Source organism: Apteryx mantelli, chromosome 3, assembly GCF_036417845.1.
Source record: "Apteryx mantelli isolate bAptMan1 chromosome 3, bAptMan1.hap1, whole genome shotgun sequence".
Taxonomy (NCBI): domain Eukaryota; kingdom Metazoa; phylum Chordata; class Aves; order Apterygiformes; family Apterygidae; genus Apteryx; species Apteryx mantelli.
In genome coordinates, this window is record NC_089980.1 from 137,683,366 (window position 1) to 137,704,854 (window position 21,489).

General features: G+C 43.0%; 1 protein-coding gene across 17 annotated transcripts in view; it reads right to left on the bottom strand.

Moving 5' to 3' along the window:
* HMBOX1 (homeobox containing 1) overlaps positions 1-21,489 on the bottom strand; it is a 118,431-nt gene that overhangs the window by 17,701 nt on the left and 79,241 nt on the right. For 6 of the 17 annotated variants that reach the window (XM_067294437.1, XM_067294429.1, XM_067294431.1 and 3 more), the window contains 4 exons: positions 6,104-6,186; positions 3,765-3,860; positions 2,023-2,117; positions 1,680-1,811 (listed from right to left, as the gene is read on the bottom strand). In XM_067294437.1, the coding sequence (XP_067150538.1) occupies positions 1,680-1,811; positions 2,023-2,117; positions 3,765-3,860; positions 6,104-6,186 (406 nt within the window). Of the gene's footprint in view, positions 1-937; positions 1,019-1,679; positions 1,812-2,022; positions 2,118-3,764; positions 3,861-6,103; positions 6,187-21,489 lie in introns of all 17 variants that reach the window. The other 11 variants (XM_067294442.1, XM_067294438.1, XM_067294436.1 and 8 more) reach the window with 11 other exon arrangements.

Sequence of the window (21,489 nt, forward strand, 5' to 3'; positions counted from 1 at the left end):
CAAATATTGTGATGTGCACGCACAGTGCTAAACACGCACACAAGGTCCTTTGAGTAATCTTCACCATGGCAAGAAATTGTAAGAAACAAAGTCCTGCCTTCTGGAGTTTTAGTCACCTCCTTAGTATTTGGGTGAACTTTGTGTTTTAAAGCTTACCTAGAGTTTAAATGCTGCTGTAGAAAACAGAATTTATGGTTTTAACAGCTATGGGATGTTAAATGGTCGTCAGGAGAGCTTGCCATTTAATCCGCTTTGCTTTTAATGCCTAATTATACTTCCTAGAGGAGCCTAGCTAGATTACTGAGAAAAGTAATGTTTAAGGACTCTAAAAAAAGATTTTTAAAAATGTTAATATTAATTTTATTTCTCTTTTCAAAGAATTTTGGATAACACACAAAAGAAAAATATAGTTTGGGAGTCTAAATATCACCTCATCTGAGTATTCAGTTCCCAGACCTGACCGACAAGGAATTAACTGTGCTCGGCAGCAGTTTCAAAACATCTGACAGCAGTCTCAGAGCAGACTCTCATCATCTACAGCTAGCTGAAGGTTGGTTCCACCACATCTCCTGGTGATAACCTATAAAAAGGGCCTAAATACCCATCAGAAGCGGAGGGGCTGGGAATGCCTCTGCCAGGTATCTGTTGCCTTGGGCCACAGCCAAGTCTGCTAGGGACTCATTCCAGGACGCTCCGTTGCTAGCACGTGCCACCAGCGGCTCGTACAGGAGGAGACCTACCAATTTCTCCCAAACAAGTCAATTAAAACCAACCAGCCCACCCCAGATGCTGGGCGTAGCACTGACCACAGCTAATATCAAAACCAGAACCAAGCAAATGAATCGTTCAACAAGTCCACTGGTGTCAAGCACACACATCCCTGATGGGGTTGGCCAACACTGACACCTGAGGGAAAATTGGGAAGGGGGTGCAATACCTGTCAGGAAGGTGTGTGGAGGAAGGGTCACCAACTTTAGGGTAGGTGAGGGCTCAGAGTGCGGGAAGGGGTATTCTTTTGCTAGAGAATTTAAAAAAGAAGTTGCTGTCAAGGGTTAAAAATAACCAAGAAAAATAGAGAATAGGCAAGAGTTAAAATGCAAAAAGGAAAAAAAGACAGACAGATAATATGTAAACAATCCAAATAGTGGCACGTGGTCGCAGAACAATACGCAGCAGGTACGGGGCCAGCTAAACGTCAACCTTCATTTTATCCAATCCTCGCCCCCCACCCTTCACCCTATGTCTGCCTGTGTCTTGGGGACCGATCCTGAGCTGCTCCTGAAAGGTACTCCCACAGACCTCCGTAAGAACGGAGGGGGCTCAGCACCTTGTAGGAGGGTGCTCAGTATCTTGCTGGGGAAGGTTGACACGGGATTATAGAGTGCTTTGGGCAGGGGCTTACTGCTGTACTTGTCTGGGCGCCAGATAATCGACTTAAAATAGCTGTAACCCAGGCTGTAACGAAGACATTTCTTGCAGAAGGAAATAAAAGATGCGAGAGGGACACACATGCCTAGTTTTGCAGGGAAGCATGTCGGTGCCTGATATATCGGAACAACTGTTAAAGCCCTGTACATCCTTTCGTGAGGGTGAATAACTAGGACAGTGCCGGGGTAAGGAGAGCTCAGGTTATGCATGGTGCCCTGGGTGAGTTAACACTCTCCTAACATTTTTCATACATTGCGTGTGGCGTGAATGGTGTAACTTGCTTGTTTGGAGCAGATCCTCCTGTCTTCTTCTACCTTCTCTGCTTCTCTGCCTCCCTCTGAACATCTTCCCTCCTCCTCCCCATTGCGTACTTGCCAAGTGTCCTGTTGTATGACAATAAATCCATGTGGGTGAATACTGGCTTCTCAACGCATTCAAACAGGGGAGCTGTGCTCTTCCGCTTTCCCCATTACAATTACATACAAGCAAAACAAAAGCAAGAGACATCGGATTTTGCGAGAGGCAGAAGGCCTCTTGACGTGTCACACGTCAGCTCTCCCTTTTGGGGCCACGCGGCCGAGCTGCAACGCTTACCTGCTCCGAATAGTCGTTGCCATCGACGTCATCACTGTTGGAATGACCGCCCGGACTCTGTACATCTATTCCATGGCTCTCCAGGATTGCTGCTTCTTCGAAAAAAGCAAATGGATCCCTAATTTATCTGATGCATTAGAGTAATTAAAAGTAACCACTGTTTCAAGAAGTTGGAATAGCTGGAGGAACAGAGTCGTTTCTTAGCCTCTTCCCCTTTACTCTCCAGTATTTGGGAAGGTAGCACAGGTACAGGCACCAGTTTGCCTGAAAGTCTTCCCTGCCAACGAACAGGGTTATCTGTGAGTAAGAATCCTTGTTTTCAGCCAGTCGGATTAAAAATTAGATTAATTCCTAGCACACCGGAATGCCAAAGGCATTCCCTGTAGATCTTCCCACATAGTTTGGATTAGCAGGACTTGAGGGGGGTGGGGACTATCTGAAAATAAATGGAGGAATTTTTAAAAGCACTTATGGGATTTAAAAACACAAGTATCTTCATCTTCTAGTATGACCCATGTGTCCAAAGCTCCCTCTAGTTCTTTTAAATCTCTTTGCACCCCTCCTCCCCATAACATAAAGTACAGGTCCGGCTCCAGCTCCACCCACCTTGGACTAATTTTGCTTTGTCTTTCCCCCATTTGACAGACAAGTTTTATTTTTTAAAAATAAATTTAGATTAAATTTCAATAACATACTTTAAATGCTGGAAAAGGAAACTTTTCCTCTTGGCAAATGTGGCAAAGAGAACTTTAGCCTCTGCTAAAGCAGACGGCAAAAGAGCATAACACACATTTGACATTTGCAAAACCATCGGGTAGCAAGCAGATGCGGATTTTTGTCCATGTGCATATTGCAAACCCAGTTCTGCATAGTATCTAAGCAGGTACATAAAATTTTGCAGGCATTACGGAAGTTTGTTGAATCCTGGCCGCTAACACGAGTTTATTCTCATTACAACACCTAACGTTTATTCACATTAGAAGGCGTACTTCGCACAAGTTCAGAGTCGCTTCTAATTTCCTTGCGATGAGCTATTCATGCACAGAACCGGCAGGGCCAACTCTGAAGCGACTTCTGTTTTAGCCTGCTCATCAATAAATATTTTTACTTTGTTCCAGCCATTTGTCACTGTGCAACCCCACAGAAAGCAATAAGGTGGCCCAGGTATAACCGGAATAACAAGTTGGCCTGCAGAACACCTTTGGTACCGGTGGCTGTATCTGAGATGTAAAACAACTCATCGGGACTCTTAGATCCCTGTGGGATCTCAGGGATGGCAGTAAGAAAGACACCCCCAGGTTTTGGCTGAAAAAACAAGCACATTGCAGTGCAACTGAGACACAAGAAAACTTACAACCACATAAAAGCTCTTCACAACAGTCACTTTTCATTTAAACTGCATGTGAAGGTAGTGAACTCGCAATATTCTCAATTTCTCTTATTTCCAATGCAGATATTCTGAGATTTTATTTCAGATTTTATTTGGGATACCCAGAGGGGCCTGAGTGTAGGGAAATATGATTCTCCTGCCACTGACAAAATTCTAACTTTGGTTTTTAAAACTGGTCTTCCAGTGCAACTTTATAACCATGCCGTTTTTCCTGCATCGGTGAGGATTTTTATAACTTCGATCCCTACTCGCATTGTAGAAAAGATCTGGAACAGCGAGAGACCTGCTTTAAAAACTGTTCTAAACCTCAAAACCAGGCTAAACCTTGAAAACAGGCTCTCTGATACATTACCGATATTGGCTCTTCTCTTGATTTCCTTTCTTCTGTTGGCAAACCAATTGTACACTTTAAGGGAGGTAACTCGCTCCAAATCCGATAACTTTTTTCCTACGAAAGTAACAGGGAAAAAAATTACAGCATTCTTGCTCACTGGATTCCAGAGGTAGGCACAGACCTTTATGCCTGTGATAAACTCTTGAAATATAGACAGCACTGAAAAGCTGTAATAACTGAGAATAAAGTGAATTTTATGTGAACCAGAGTACTGCGCCCAGATGTTATGGTAATAAATGCCAAATATCTCTCTAAAAACAAAGCGGCCTTTCTTCTTTTTTTTAAAATCGGAAATACCGGCATTTCTTTGCAGCTTCAGTCCACTAAATCCAGAGCTGTGGGAGAATAGAGGGTTGCTTTTCTAGCTCGAGCACAAAACTGAGATTCAAAACGACTCCAGTTGGATTCGCAGCCCTGCCACAAACCGCCTGCCCTTGAGCTGCTTCTCCTTCTACGTGCCGCAAGGGTGCAGTTCAACGACGCGTCCTCCTCAGCAGCAAAAACAAATGAGGAAATTTTGTCCCCCCGTCCCCGATCTGCTTTCCTTCCTCTCCCAGCACCAGCTGCTATCACGCTCCCGCATCACTAAAAACACCCTTGCAACGGGGCCAGTGCAATTTCTACCCTCGGGGAAGCGGGGGGATGATGGAAACCAGATCACTGGAATGGCACAACGAAACCAGAAAAAAAAAAAACCCAAACCCTGAACGACCACCAGCCAGCTACAGCAAGCAACCCCCTTTCCTGAGCATCGGCGTAGAGGAGGGAAGCCGGGAGGGATTCAGCACTGCAGGGACCTCACGGAAACGTCTTCAGCTGGCCTTGGCACTAGGTAAAACGTTGGATGTAGCTTCATCCTCAGTGGGGATGAGACTCCCCCGTTCAGGCTGTTTATCCGGGAGTAATTCGTTCAGAGTACGAAACGTTCACATAATTGCAACAGCAGGCAACACACACAAAGCCTGCAAGCTTAAACAGGCAAGAAGAGACGGAACGAGAGAAAGAAAGAAAGGTCTGGAAATAGATACCTAGACTATTTCCTAACGCTTTGCATCAATACTACTCAAAATACTGTATCGATGCAGAGACAGCGTTCAAGCAGCTTGTTCAAAGTTGCTAAACCCGCCGGAGGCACGGCCAGGAATAAAATCCCGACCTCCTCAGCGTTCTACCCACTACATCATTCTGCCTCCGCAGCACAAAGGCAAGAGGCAACAGAGAAGGAGGCAACAAGGGAAATTCTGACCAGATATTAGGAAAAACTATTTCACTAGGAGAGTGCTCAACATTGGAACAGAGGCCCAGAAAGGTGGGAAAATCTCCATTTTGGGGGATATTCAGAACTGAACTAGACAAAGCCCTAAGCAACTTGATCTAAGCTGGTACTGCTTGACCAGATGGTTTCCAGGGGTCACGTCCAATCTAAACTGTCCTGCAGTTCTGTTCTATCCTGTGACTGTCCCAGCGTTCAGGAGTCATGCCTTAGCCTTCATTTGCATTAATTTTTATTCTAGCAATATATACTATAAATAATCCAAAATATGAGTTCTGAAAACTGTGTAAATATTTGATGAGTTAAACTAAGTAAAGGCAGGTGCGACCACTAATCTGGGCTCATGAATACCATACTGAGTATTCATGTTCCTCTCTCAAATATGACTTCTCCAGGAGCAAAAAAAAATGCAATTTGTTGACAGAAATACAAGGTCCTCCAATAACATGGAGTCTAAAGCAAGGCCTCCTGTCCAGAAGTTACAAAGAAAACAGAAACACAGGAAAGCGGGGCGCCTTACTCTGCTGAGGACCTGCTCTATCATCTCCAGCAAGGCTCAGCCTCTGAACCTGAGATTTCCCACCTGTAAAACGGAACCAATAAAACCCACTTTTGCAGAATGTAACGAAATTCTCAGATCGGTACTAACCAGTTATAGAAGTACTTTGAAATCACTGACCTCAAAGAACAAAAACCTTCAGAACGTGTTTATTTTCTTAGGAAATATTTTCTTAGCAATACCGCTTACAAAGCTGTATAAATGAAACGTTCAGATGCACAGCTTGTACTTCGTATCTCAACTGGTGGGAATTTAAATTTTAAAATTGCATTGACTTTCATGTTCACCCAAGTATGGCAGCTCTGAAGAACAGGAATCACAGACAGCTCAAGAAAAAACTTTTGACTAGTTAAGAGCGCTAAATTGCTAGTAATAGCCATAAAATGAGATTTGCTGAATTTAGCAGGAGATGTTGAAATCTAATTGCAGCCGCCTTTGGAAAGGACACCACGATCAGCTCCTCACCTGGCTTTTGTATAACTGCATTACAGGCGTTCGCAATTTCTTCTCTCTTTGCCTCATCGGGATATTGATTCTCATTGAAGTAACTGCAAGGAGGAAAAAAAAAAAAAAAAAGTAGAATTTTTTTTTTCAGAAATCAGAGCATGAGTTTCCAAAGCGGCTTCACTAAAAGGTGTCAACTGGTAGTTTATGGGTCGCTCTTACAGAGACAACACAGACACAACAAATTTTATGTTAAACTAGACAGGCACAAGGTAATATCTGCATGCACTCACATCCACATAGTTACCATTTAAAAACTTCCCAAACGCCTCAGATAACCTCAGCATTTGCAGTGTCACCTAGAATAACAGACTAGGAGATGCAACAAAGTGGGCAATGCTGTGAATACCAGAGTTGCAACTGTCAAGTGAAGCATCATGTTAGAAGACATCATAGGCCATGCCTCCGCGCTTTTAATTGCCATTTGTTTTCTTTTTTCTTTCCTGAAAGACCCCTTGCTTAGGCAGGATCCTACAGAGGAAGGAGCTCTTCAATATTTATTTTGATTCATGGGTTAAATGAGGTTTTCTTCCTCTAACACTCACCATACCAAACCACAAGCTGACTCCAAAACAACCTTCTAACAGAAAGTTCTGCAAGATTTTTTATACATATAAACATATATATTACACACACAAGTATTGTGGACTTTGGACAGACACAGTATGAGGATTGTACAGACAAAATTACACAGTAATACAGTAAGATTTCTAGAATCAGTCTACTATTTACTTCAAAAAAACCCCTACAATTTAAGTTTTAGATTACCACAGAACATACTCTATGCATATAAGTATAGCATATTTTAATAACATTTTTCCAAATAATTGCAATTTTGCTGTACTTAATATGCAGTAAACATCCTATAAAAGTTCAACTATTTTCTCTGTTATTTCATTTAAGTGCTTTACAAGTTTTAATAAACTGATTTACATTCTGCAGACCTTATCGGATCTGCATCAAAAACAACAAAATCAGCCCTGTTTACGTCAACGGGCTCTGATAAGCATCCGATAAGCAGGCACCACTATACTTTTCTGTAACTTTTCTATAATATGGTATCCAAAGAATTCTTTGATCAACTTTCATCAGTAACAGGTTCTCGGGCAGTTGCTGCATATTTGAAAATAATACATTTTGCTCTAATTGTAGACCATACAGTAGTAGGCTCATAGAGATGCAGTGCTTAGTTATTTCTCTTCCTTTCTCTCCTTCTCACACCCACACCGGTATGAAAGTCTACCTGCATTAAGAGTTTAAGGGAGTTACAACCTTATTTTCCATGGTCATACTTCTCTTCTGGTGGGTCGGCCCCAGCACAGCTTCCCTGCTAAGGAAGCGCCGAGCCTGGTCCGTACAGCAACCTGCTTTTGAAGAAGTGCTGCTAACGCACATCCCCCTAGTTCACTTCCAGTTTAAATCGACCCACTGCAAATACAAATTTTGACCATTCAATTTGAGTTTTACATATTTCTACTCCATCCCCTTGCTCATACTGTTACTATTTGCAGTTGCAGCTCTGTCCACAAGCGGAGTCCTGTTTCGAGGTCGCTACTCATTGACTATGAGAAATCACTCGTTAGCACAGCCAGGCGCGCCGTTAATTACCTCCGCTTGATTTGCTAGCGTAGAGAGCAAATGCAATCACAGAAACAGCTCTGTCTTCACCAAATGAAGGACAGGCTGCCTCTGTACTACTGATCTGGGCATTGGAGGCAATCACATTATTTGTTCCTGGACCTCTCAGAGTTGCTCTTATGGAGTAAACCCAGAGAGATGGACCATAACTGCAATTCCCACCAGGACTGAACCTACTCTGAGAAAGATCCGAGATTTTGCCATTACATTAGGACAGGAGGACACCTGGTTGCATTCACTTCACCGGAAACTTCAAGTACACAGTACTTTCAACTCCAGCTTTGCCACCAGCAGGAACATACCCTGAATTTTCAGCAAGAGACTTCTTTTTTTCTTGGCAGTATCCCCAGTCTCTCGGCATGATATTTTCTAAAGTATGTTCTTTCCTTTTTCAAACATATCGTTCCTTCTATTATAACATCCTTTAAAATAACATATGTACCTATCTTAACTTGCAAATTTCTGTTTAAAGGAGTTGTGTTCTGTACAAAGCTTTTTTCGAGACCAGAAAGTTTGGAAAACAGACTAGAAAATGCTTTCTGGTACTACCAGTCGCTTTCTAGTAGCAAAATAGGGAATTCCACTCTCTGCACAGAGCCAAGAACTTCTTCCTCTTTCTCAGCAAATTCTGCTGGCCATAACAGCTATTTTATGGATGGCCTTTCCTGAACATTATCTAAATTGTCAAAAGTCTAGAACAAACACCACAAAACAAACACCGTAAAATTAGAAAAACTGAGAGATCTATACCGTGAGGTACTAAAACCAGGTGGGGAAACCCCGATGCCATGCTCCATTATGGGTCTCGATCATCTACGGCCACCAAGCTGTTAGATGATGCCTACTTCTACTGCAGAAATGTCAGAAGATGTAAAAAGCAAGAAAAGCTCTATATTTGAACCGCCAGTTCTTACATGGATGCAAGAACGCGAGACGCCAAATAATCAAGAAAAGACGATGCAAGAGCCACTAGTTCCCCTTCTCTTGGCACGTACCTAACCACGATGCTCTTAACAAGCCCCTGACCGCCACATGCTTTTGCCGGCTCAAGCACAAAAACAGGTCACATTTATTAATAGTAACAAGACTTAGGCTCAAGATTACAGTTCTTTGTGATAACAGGAGAACTCCCCATGACGGAACTAACTTTTTCAGAACAGGACAGTAAGTGAGACACCTCTTAGGGCAAAGGAGGACGTTTTTGGTGTGTACTGCAATCATTTGTGTGATTCAGACAAATTCTCAGCTAAACCAGTAATTCATATCTTAACACACTTCACAAACCAATAAATTACAAGCATTTTTACGCAACTGAATAAAAAGTTATTTTCCATCCTTTTGAAACATTGCCTTTAAATTCAAAGACTGACTTCCCATCTTTTAATGTAAATGTCTGCAAGTTCCTAAAAGAAAATTGATCTCCACTTGAAAACCTGGAATGGTTTTCATCTTCGGCAAGTTTTGAAACTCTGTTTTATGAAAAAATACTAAAAATGTGGGAAGTTTTCAGGGAGCTTTCCTGGTAAATAGGTTATTTTCATGGCAGACCACAAAGCTAAGCAGGTCCCAGAGGGAAGCTGGGAGGGAACAAACCTGGTAGGTAAATTCAGCTTCTGTAGTTGTCACAGTAATCTCAGTATTTTTCTCTCCTTCCACCTGCTGGCTTTTTTGGTTGTAAGTAACCAAAACCATCATGCGACCTTGACTGTAAGAGTTGATTTTCATCCTCTGCCTCCAAGTTCTCCACCTACACTCTCTACTAACATATCATGTTCTTCTCCCTTCACTTATTTTGAGGTCTAAATAGGACTTGTAGGTGAAATCGTGACACAAAACACAACATTCAAAGGCTCCCAACATTTCTGGAAAGTGGGTAATAACTGAGTTTTCGAGATAGGGGAACCAAGGCAAACAGTTTAGAAGGCTTCAGCATCGTTTCCGTTTGGTCAGGCCCAAGCTGTGAACGCACTATGAATTTTGGGGCTTCATGAGACCTCATTCCCTCTTACAGGAACCAAATTCATCTGCCTCTGGTTTCCTCCCAGGTATACTCCACGGGACAGGGAAAGAAGTCAGGGTGCCTGAATTCCTCTTCAGAGCTACAAACCACGGGCCATTCACAATCTTAAAAGCTCCCGAAGACTACAGATGAAAAATATGACGCACTATGAGCTAAGAAGAAAAACAGCAGGCACAAGTAAACCCTACCGAGGCAGCACAGTGCTTTCTAGACAAAGGGCAGCTGTCAGCTGAATACCTTCGATGAAGAAACCAAATGATCTCTTTTGTAGAAAATGACAGTAGAGGATTAAAATGAAAAGTGGGCAAATAATTTACATGAGATGAGAATCCGCACGGTGGTAAAGAACGGAGATATCCTTGAAGCGGTTTCATTTCAATAACACTGAAGCCTAGAAAAATTGCAGATTCAGAGAAACCCTCTTTCTTTCAGGGATAATGCGCTCGGGACAATGACAGCGAGGGAATCCATCTCGGCCCCCGGCTCCGTAATGGAGGTTAGCGCATCCCCCCCTCTTCACCAAGGTGCCCTAGCTGAATGCCAGCAACGGGCGCAATCTTTTTTGCTCGGCTGCACGGCTTGTGCTATCCAGGCTTCGCTATCAGATGCATTAGGCAATGCCTCGGTAGCGCTCCTGATAATCCTCGCTGGAAGTTTTGCTGCTTCCTATCAAGTTTTGCAGCTGCCAGGGGAGTGTTTGAAATAACCCGAGCTACACCGCAGCGGCAGCAGGGGCAGATTCGGTGCTTTTTCATAGGGCTGGATAAAAAACCAGCATTGCTCGCAAGACCCAGGCTGTGGAAAGGCTTAGTTTCCAGCATGACCTCACTGTTTCAGCTTCTAAGTGCCGGAGTGATTCAAAGTATAGACGCTCCAAGGCGCGACAGGGTGACGATTTACAGTGGGTTAGCTGGTACAGCTGAATTACACGCTCTCAAGGTGAGATAATTCAGGTATGGGTCCGTGTGGGCAATCTTGCCAAAAAAAGGGTAATTGCAGTCAACGTGAGGTAAGAACAGATGGGTATTTATTGAAGAAGAGTTGACTCGCCGCAAGCTCACTCCCTCACTCGGCTTTGCGTTTGTGCCTCTGTCCTCTTCCATTAAGTCGGGAAGCATCCGCCAGTGAAATATTCCAGCACACTTACTGGAGCCCGGCTCCTCTGCTGCAGACCACCTTCTCCGGGATGCCGACTGCAGGCCTACGATGAGCTTAAGACAACTTAAGTGCAGGCTGCGACTCAAAAAAAGATAGTCCTGTCCTCTTCTTCGCTCCCTCTTTGAAGGGAGGAAGGTTTTCCGCCAGGCTGCGTCTCTGGTCCAGCTTTCCACATACACCAAGACTAGTGTTTGCGCAGCCAAGGGAGGTGGGCAGGAGATGGGCGAAACCTGCAGCTGGGACCACTTCCATCAGCGGCAGCTCATGCATTTATATTCTCTTAAATCACGACTGAAAGCAAAGCCTGAGCAATAGGGATGTGGATCGGTCTGGGGATGCACGGAAAAAACTACTTGCCCATTTCCGCCAGGTCCCATCTCACCCTGGTGATGAAGAGAAGATGCTCCGGCCACCGGGGCCTGAGCTCACTGCCAAACCCTCCGGTGTTGCAAAACACGCCAGAGCGCAAGCTGCTCTTTGGTCTTTGATAAGACTGCCTGTAACTTCAGCTCCCTATCTAGTTTCCCTTCAAACAGGACTTCTGCTTTCCATGGACGAGTTGCGTAAAACACTTGAATATCGTCACCTATTTTGCCTCTCATTAGTATATTTACCAGCATAGTATCACCCCGTAGCAAGAGGGCGTTGTTGCAGTCTTTCTGGCTTTTACCAGCACTATTATTCAGACTGTCAAATCAATGAAAATATTTCTGAAGTTAGTCCATCATCTGTGCCTGAGGTCTTCTCTCTGCCCAGCATGAGACAGACTGTCAGAGAAGGGAATTCAAAGCATAATCTCATCGGAAAGCGTAATTACTAGTTTATTTCTCAGTAAATACTGGCCAAGAATATTACTAATGCCATTTTCAATGAGGTCAACAGAAGGTGCCATCCGTTTTATCTACTGATATTTCTACGGATTCTACAATACTGGTACGTACGGCCAACCACATTATAGTGTGGCGCGTCCCACACTACAGTGAAGTGCCGTGGCTATTTTAGACAGAGCAAAACTGAAGCACAAAGATATCCACCCCACAGATAAGCTCTGACAGAGCTCAGGATTATACTGAAGTCACCATCTTTTCTTTCCTCCGGGAATGCAAAACATAACCAAACATTTAGTTGCTACCGGAAACATCTGGTGAGGCACTTCTGCGCTTGGGAGCAGTCAAGGATGGGAACTGCTCTCTAGACATGAGCAGATGAACGGGAGTCTAGGCACTCCTGCCAGCTTGACCACAACTTCCATCGAGGCAAAAACCAACAAAAAAAGCTCCCAAAACCCAGTGACGAACACGACTGCTACAGCTCTTTACTGCTTTCCCTACAGCACCATCATTTAGCTGAGGGGCTTTGGTAGGTCCATGAATTTTAAGGAGTGAAGAAACCACTGTGGGACTCTAGCTTGACCTCTTGTACAACAGTGACCAAAGGTTCCTCAGCAATTCTGGCATGAAGCCCAGATCTTCTGTTTGACCTACTGAGACATCCAGTGCCAAAGTAAAAATTTGGGATTTTATCCAATGCAGACTCTACCATAACTTTACATAAGCTTTGCAACCAAATTTTAAGAATCCAATAATTAATTTTAAGAAGCTTCATTAGCTTTCAACCTCGGGGTATTGCGATACTCGTTCTCTAGGAAGAGAACGCTTTTTAAGCTTCTTACTATAAGAGATGTTTCATTCTTGTACTTTTTTTCATGAAAAGTGCAAATCTGGAGGACAGATCTAAACAGGACTAGATCACTTAAAGCACCAGACATTTAAATTTTAAATGCTATTTCACATGTTAAAATTTGTGTACATAAATTGTACGGTCATTTCAGTACACATTAAAAAACTCATACAGAAGAACTGACTCTTTATCCTGGTTTTACAAATCAGTGGTTAAACTCTGAGAGACGTTCGTTTTACTGATGTTTCTTAGCAGGAAACTACTCTGCAATGTAGATTAAAATGCCAGAAATACACCTTCCACTGGAGTGCATAAGACTCTATGACCTTCAAAGCTACCATAATGCAAACTGGTTTCTAATTTTTTTAAAATCATTTTCTCGCTATTTTGACGGCAGTCTCAAGCACCAACACAATCCTGTCAAGCTATTAAAATTATCCTAAAATTTGTTTAAAACCAGAATTAATTGATAATAGATCTGAAAGCCTCATACTTTCAAAAGATAATCTATGCTTCCTAATCTATAGCACCCTACTGTTGAGATAATTAACAATTAAAAAAAGAATAGTTAAGACATCGGAGGTGGTGATTTACTCTTCCTTGTAATTGGATTTGGTGATAAGAATATTTCTGAAACTACACAACAGCTCTCTTCCGAGTAGAAAGACTTGGGAGTTTTTAGCAATTTGAAAGACATAGGTGCTTTCTGCTTAAGGCATGTCAAAGACACTGACAGCAGACAATGGCTAAAATTTTATGAGCGTCTTTAGGCTTAATGGCGTTGCAGACTCCTAAACCCAATGTACATACCAAATTGTTCATAAAATAGAAGGGGGAAAAAAAGACGATGGAAAATTTTTTAAAGCCAGCAAGTAAATAATGCATCAAAACACAAAAAAAGTGTGAATTATTCTGTAATTTCAACAACCAGTTGGTATGAGGACACCGCACTTTCAAAGCTGTGCCTAACAAGGCACCTAAGCACAAATAATAGTGTGTGCCATGCTCTGCTTTACTTACTTGTAATATTTAAGTTGAGATCTACACACTACAAGGCTATTTACATGCATTAAATCCTTTGGGCTTAACCCCATGATAAGCAGGACCTTTCCGAAGTCAACTGTGAAACAAACATTTCATCCAAAATGCTGAACTTTGTACAGAGGAAGAGTTATTAAAGTTACATCCTCTGGATTAGCTAGTTCTCACAAAGCAAGCAAAGCTACAGGAGGGTCAGCCCATGGATGAAGCGTCTCCGAGAAGCGATGAGACCCTGCAGAGATCAGCGCTGGCAGTTCAGTAAGAGCACTCCCACCCCGAAAGGACGTTTTGCCGCTTGGCGAGCCAACCTTTCCAGCGGGATGTACTGAAACGACCACTGCGGTTATTAGAGATATTGCTTGCTAGAGAACAGAAGATTCCAAGGTTTTATTTGGCAACAGAATTAAATAAAGCGCTAAAAGTATTACTTAGCCTCTACATTACTCAACCCCAAACCTCATTCTCTCTTCTCTTGCAGATAATATTAAACTCACTGGAGCCAGAGCCTCCGTTCTCTGCTCACCTAAGATGCAGTCTTTCTAGAAGTATAGCACATCCTTGCCTCAAAATTGTGTGCTAACGGTAAGTTCAGCACTGCGTTATGAAGAGCACGTGTACAGAATACCAGGTGAAAGCAGCCATGCCCCCCAATTTTTTACTGGTTAAGTCTCAGTATGTTCATGTTTTTAAAAACTTCCTAGTGCTCCTGGCTGCAGAGAAATTTCACTCAACAACATGAAGCTTTAAGTCTCACTTTGTCATAAGCCTCCAGAACAGGAAAAATGCCAAACATGGGATTTGTTATAAAGCTTAGGATGAGCTGATGACTTCCAAAGCACTACTTAACCACTAGCATTTCCTCCCGAAGACCTACATGTTTTTCCGTTACATTTCCAGGACAGGACCTGACATAGCCCAACTTAGCTCAGGAGGCTTTAGACAACCATCACTCCTGCTGCATTTCCAGGAAATAAGAATCAATTGAAGTAATGAAAGAATCCTACAGAAGTCAAAGGACCAGAAACGGCCAGTTCTTGCAGCATATCCAGTGCCCCAAGTGAAGAGACTCAAGATCAAAGCTTCCGATTTTGGACTCATTATCTGTATTTTTCCTAGTGCCTGGTACCCTCAGATCTGGACCAGAACTATTACTGCGCTAAGCGTTGTACAGACATAAAGCAGAAAAAGATATTTATTTAATTATTTTTAATATCGATCTCTTCCCTGCCACAAAGACCTTGCGATCCAAATACGGCACAAAAGATGGATACAAGCAAAAGATTACAAGAACTAATGAATTAACATGGGCCGGCATGCTAGTGGATTAAGCTACCGCTGTGCCAAGGCCAGCCTCATCAGGTTCTTTGTAGGCATCCTGACAAAGGAAAGGTTTAAGGAGGGTCAGCGATGAGCTAACTTTGTAGATCCTAAAGAGAAGTCCCCTTCTGCGAGCGTGGCAGCAGCATCTTTTTTTTTTATTCTCTGCATTTTATTCAATGACCGTTCACTGCGCAAGGGGATAGGAAATGGCCGAGTGTGCAGTACAACTTTTCATCATTCCATTTTCCTTCTGCCTATAAAATTGCCTAGCAAATAATAAGCCCCAAGGACTCAAAAAATGTTACTTCATTAAAAAATACCTATAATGCTTTGTATTTCAAGAGCACTTTCTATAACCAGATCATAAACCCCCATAACATCAAAGAACACAATTTCACAACGCTTTTCTCAGATACTATGAGAAAAGTTTGCAGGTAGGAGAACAACAAAGTTAAGGGATACAGACACAAGAAACCAGCTCCTGACTCCCAGATCGGTGCTCTGCATCATTAGGCATGTTTTTCTTTGCCATGTGCTTCCTCCGAAATGTCATTGCTGCTCCAGCTCAGAAAAGCCAAGTTCCCTGGGGAGGTTCTCATCTTTTCTTTAGGAGATATAACTAAAACAATCCTGGTAGTAATGCTCTAAAAGCAACCGAGGAGTTTCTGGCTTTGTTTCCTATATCTAGGAAAATCAGTTAATTCTTACCATTTTGGACTTTGGTAAAGCATTTGACATAGTGACACCTGGGAAATTATTAATAATTTTGGAAAAGACACAGATTAGCATAATAATTACGAGACAGGGTAGAGAGGAAACAACTGAAAACTGGGCTGAAAATGGAAAATAACAGCCTGGAAAGAGGTCATCAGTGATATTCCTCAAGTATCAATCTTGGGAACTACCTTAGGAATGAAAACACTTAACGATCTTGACACAAAGTCTGAATATGGTAATGAAATCTGCTGATGACACAGTCAGAAGCCATGTCAATACAGCAGAGAACTGGAATATCATAAAAAGAAACAGATAAACCTAAAGGCAAGAATTAGGAAGAAATTTAACAGCACAGTGTGCAAGGTCATACCCTTTGGGAACAACAGCTTCTCGTAGACGCTAAAGGATCACCGGCGAGCAGTAAGAGACAGATCGCTGTCTGTCCAGTCACTGCCGTATGACTAAAAGACCCAACACAACACAACTACCAAAAAGGCAAACTCCTGGTCTATCCAAGGATGCATGGTAGAAAGAAAAGCATTAAGACCTCACCTGGACTGCTGCAATCCCGGTCTCACACATTCAAGAAAGCTGAATTTAAAACCAGATGGCTCAGAGAGCATTTGTCTGTCTTACGAGAGATACAACTTGTCTTGAAAAACTCAAGGCTGAGATGAGGTTATGACTTACCATACCTACACGAAGGGGATCAACGCGGGGGGCAAGAGGTGGAGGCAATGATTTATTTTAGCTAACAGATAATACTGATCCAAGAAGGACGGGTACACACTGGGCACTGGAGCAGTAAGAGCCTGCCAGGTAGCAGTCTCCCAACAGGCTTTTGTACCCTCGGCTACAGCTGTTTTTAAGATAGAGAAGTTAATCAGTTTCTGAAAAGGATATAATAAAGGTTGATTGAAATGAGAGAAGCTGGCCATGATGAAACAGGAAGTCCCAATCCAACACTCCAGTGATTAAGAGAATATCAAGGAGCATTTAGGAATGGAAAGAGCGCCGGTCTAGGTACATAATAAGCAACAAATTAGATGACTTTTTTTCTATATGTTGTGTACTTACTTACCCTATCCTCCCATATTTTTTTTTTGTTTAAAAAGAAATCTTATTTTAAAAACTATTTGGAACAGGGCCACATCTTCCATTCTGTTGATAGAATTCCTCACAAAGAGCACAGTATTCAAAACGCGTTAGAAGTTATGCATGTTATAAAGAAGAAAAAAAAAAAAAGGTCAACTGTGCTATCCCAGACTACAAAAAAAAAAAAAAAAAAAAATCCAGATCAAAGAGGATCCAGGATGCAGCAGTGACTTTTGTGGTTAAAGCCCATACGGTTCCCTGATAAAGTATTCTTTTTAGCCTGTTTGAAGCACTCCACAGACTGACCAAGAGCCCATAAATACATGATGCAACATACTTAAAGAGTTTTACTTAGAAGTTTTGCTCCCTCGCTTCTCCTTGTGATGACTCTGCTTATTACTTGCATAAAGACCTCACATCTAGGTGGCACAAAGTCTTCTTTCACTGAGGCAGGCTTGGGCTCTGTTCAGAGAGCGGCTGCAGGAACACTTTGCAGCTTCCAAAAACCAGAACTGGGTAAATCCAGGAGTGCTCCGAGCTGGATGGTGCTCACATGCGCTGCAGGCTTACAACCGGCTGCCTCATCGTACAAGGCGGCAAGGTACCAACCTGACTGCTAATTCCTTCCGAGCGCTTTCCAGATCACTCAACATATTAATTTTGCAATGCGCTTAAGCGGGTTTATTCCATGCACAGGTCAGGGAAATCTCCCTGCGAGCGATGCCCATCCCTTTTAGCTCAACTTGGACTTGGAATGATACTTGTTAGCAGGTCAGAGTTGTCATGCAAAATTTTCCTTAGGAGTTCAAGCAGACTGAAAAAGAGCCAAAGGGGTCTCAAGCTCCTTCAGTACAGACATGGGAACAGTAAAGTATAACTGTTGCATCCCAGTACCAGAGCACATCCAAAGAGGCATCACCTTTACATGGATCGTGATAAAGAAGTTTATGTTCTAGGCAGCCTACGGCAAATAGTCACTAGAAAATAGCTAGGCAAAACAGATTGAATAGCATATGCCAGGGTCCAGTTCACACAGTTTCTGTGAAAAATATGCCATGACTTTTCTTGCCCCCTGAAATTCATGCTAACAGGTAAGAACAAATGGGTATTGCTATTTAACATGAGCTTTTCGTTATTATTTGATTCTATGTTCTTTAAACATAGCAATCATAGGAAGAAAAGAGAAATTCCATGGGGGAATACAAGAAGTCTAGTGCCGGCATAGAAGAAATTTCATAAAGAGGTACCCCAGGGCACCGTGCTAATATTGTTACACTGTCTTTAGAGCAAGTAGCACTTAGAGGTCTCAACATGATTGAGGGCCCATCGTCCTAGGCTCTGTATATGAACAGAATAAAAACCCTCAGCTCAAAAAGTTGCGACTTAAGGGATTGATGTTAATAGTTATATTAAATAACATTCTGGAAAGGAAGGTGAATGATTCACATTAGCTACAAATAAAGCAGCTTTTTGCTGTGAATTTCAGATATGTCTAAACATGCCCACAGTTGAACTTCAACCGCTACCTTTGCAAAAAGCAGGTTAATGAACATTAAAAACAAAGAATCCAACCTACTCGCGTGCACAGAATGGTTCTAAAGCAGTCGTAACTATTCAGGAGAAAGGGCTCAAAGAAAACATACTCTCAAACAATACGCAAAAGAGGTCAAAACCCAGGTGTTAGGCTGGAAGTCAGAGAACAACAGGATCCAGACTTTGCTGTCCGTAGGAGTTGGTACATTCACTCTGGAAACAGGCAGTCAGTTCTGCTGCAGTCCCACCTACCCTGGCTCACAAAAAATTAAACGTAGAAATAGAAAAGGTCCAAAGAAGAGTGATAATGAATATTATTAGAGGCAAGGAAAGACTTTCCATATGAGGAGAGGTAAGAGGACTGTTTAGTTCACAGAGGAGATAAATAAGCAGCAGCCTGAGACATGTATATAGAATAAATGATCTTGGGAAGGTAAATGCAATGCTCTTTCTTATTCTTTCTCATGATACTCAGCCACACGGGGCCTCCAACTTTTCAACATATTTTAACATATAAAATGGAACTAGGTATAATGAGTTCTCCCAAAGCACCCTTAAGACGTTCGTAAGATTTAGTAGGAATTACATAGTTACGTGAATAATAAGAATGCCCATAGCTACAACAGAAGGACTTCAAAAAAATCTGGCATAATAGAGAAGAACTTTCATCCACAGCCACATCATGGCTAGCCATGCATGAACTGGCCACCGGCTGGAGAAGACAGGTAGAAAGGATGACAACACATCGTCATGGCCATCATCTGCCTTACTGTCAAGCCCAGCAGCATCAGTCACGTGCCAGAACGCCGCTGCGCTAGGTGCGGTACGAACCCGTCCCAAAGTCAGCCCTTGGGCCAGGGACAAAAGATGGTGCCGGACACTGCGCAGAAGGAGAAAATGCCTTGCATCTTTGATGAGCCTGATCTAGGCAGATTTTAGGCAAGCTATAGTTCAGGGAGCTCTTAAGACCTGATGTCTCACGTTCGTGCTTTCCTAGTAGGAGCTCAGATTGAATTCAGGCTCGTTGCACACCTCCTCTGCCTATGCCATGCCCCAACGTAGCTTTCCAAGCTGAGGCTGGTCACCTGAAATCACCGCACGGGCAAACAGGGCAGCTGGACGTCAGGCGTGTAAGCATACCCAGAAGTACGTTCTGAAGGATGGGGCGCAGGAACTGGTTTGCCCCAGAAGGAGTCAGCAGACGAAGGTTCAGGAGGTAAATCTGGCCTCAGAGATCCTCCCCGGCACTGATCCTATTGAAGCCAGCAAAAACGACGTTCGTCCGCAGGGTAAGCAAGTTGTGCCTATTTACATCTTCATCGGAAGCATCTGGGCACTAATACAAATCGCTGATCCCATATGTATGAGAATTATTATAGGCCTATGACTAGACAATGTTATGACTTAGGATGAGATCCTGCTTCTTACCTTCAGTGAGCAGGGAGAAATACTGTAGTTTCTAAACTGGTCTGGAGAAACATGGGAGATTGTCTAGACTAGAAAAGAAAAACCATCCTTAAAATGAGGCTTTTTGCATCAGCTAGTGCTGTTACAGGTCAGATCGACAAGGCTCCTTTTACAAATGTTGATTTCAGTTATTTTGACCTTGGCAGATACAAAAATGTTATCTGGCATCTGCGGGAAGGACTTGCCCCTCCCCTAGATCTTTTTTTTTTTTTAATTAATTAAAAAAAAAAAACAAAGAAAAGAAAAAAGTGAGCGAGAACAAAGATACAAAAAGCACCTGAGCTCCCCGAAGAAGAAAAATAACTCACTGGGTGCTGGATGCTTCAAGCGACCATCGTCTACTGAGCACTTTGGACGGACATCCTAGTATTATATTTTACTGTGTGCAATCTGCCAAACAACTGGGATTTGCTTACAGCTGATTAGACTAGGAAGCTTGCATATTATGCATGTCTAAGAGGGAACATAGCTTGATCTAATGCAAAACAAGAAAGATACCGTGCAGCAAGCAGAAAATGGCTGCTCTTACATTTTATGGAGACGTACAGCAATGACCCTGAGCTGAACCACTTGAACTTTCCGACAATAAAAAGATCTTGCCGGTGTCTAAATTGCCAAGCGAACTTTACTGAGCGCCTTTGCAGAGGTGCCTGCGTTCACAGATCTAAAAGCCCTTCACGAGCGTGAACGGCAAATAATAAAGATCCAAAAAAGCCATTCCCTTCCCAGATCTCAAAGGACTTGATGAAGTGAAACCTCCTACTGCAACTTGCTGACTAACAAACACCTTTTAATATAACAGAAAGAGCTGGGGAAAAATAAATAAAGAAGTCACCTGATATTTCTCCTTGCATTAAGGTAAGATCAGGTATATCAGAACCATCTGTGAAAGATTTTAAGCTAATTTGTTTTTAAGAAATCTTCCATAATTTCTGTAGATAACGTGCTTTGGGGTCAACTATTTTTAAAGCTTTTCCTAATGCAAAGCTTCCCGGGTAAGGCTCAGCTCTTAGCATGGTGCTTATCCTTTCCCTGGCTTGGCTCAGTCTCCCAGACGGGTTGTAGATCTTTTACAGGCAGAAATTTTACAGTCGCAGAAAGGTTCGACGACATCCGGGGGTCACTCGGCAGCAGAGCGAAACTCTCAGCCCCGCAGCGCCGGCTCCCGCCGCCGCCCGAACCCAAGGAGCACAAGCAGGATTTCCGAGGCCACTGGTGGACCTCGTTACACTGACGAGAAACCGACGGTCTGCTCCTAACGATATTCCAGCCTAATGGCAGAGCCCGCAAGACATTACTTCCTGCTCTGCTGTCGGCTCGGAAAGGGCGAGACGCAATGAATCCCAAACTCCAATCTCCTACAAAGCCTCGCACAGGAAACTTAGATCCCCTGCGGGGCCGGTATTAAGGTTCTGCTAGAAGACATAACTAAGAGTAATGGGATAAAATTAACTAAGAAAATTTCCTAACTGAATTGCAGGAGCTAATAGAGCTCTGGCTCTCCCCGGGGAGGCCGTGGAAGCCCCAGCGCGCCGGAGAGCTGCACTAAGAGCGCTTTCGCAGTCGGAAGGATTTCTAATAACGCACGTCAGCGCCGATATCACTCAGGGCCAGGACCATGCCCAGGGCTCGGCCGGCCCGGCCCAGCGCCTGCTTGCCGGCACCGCGGCATGACTTG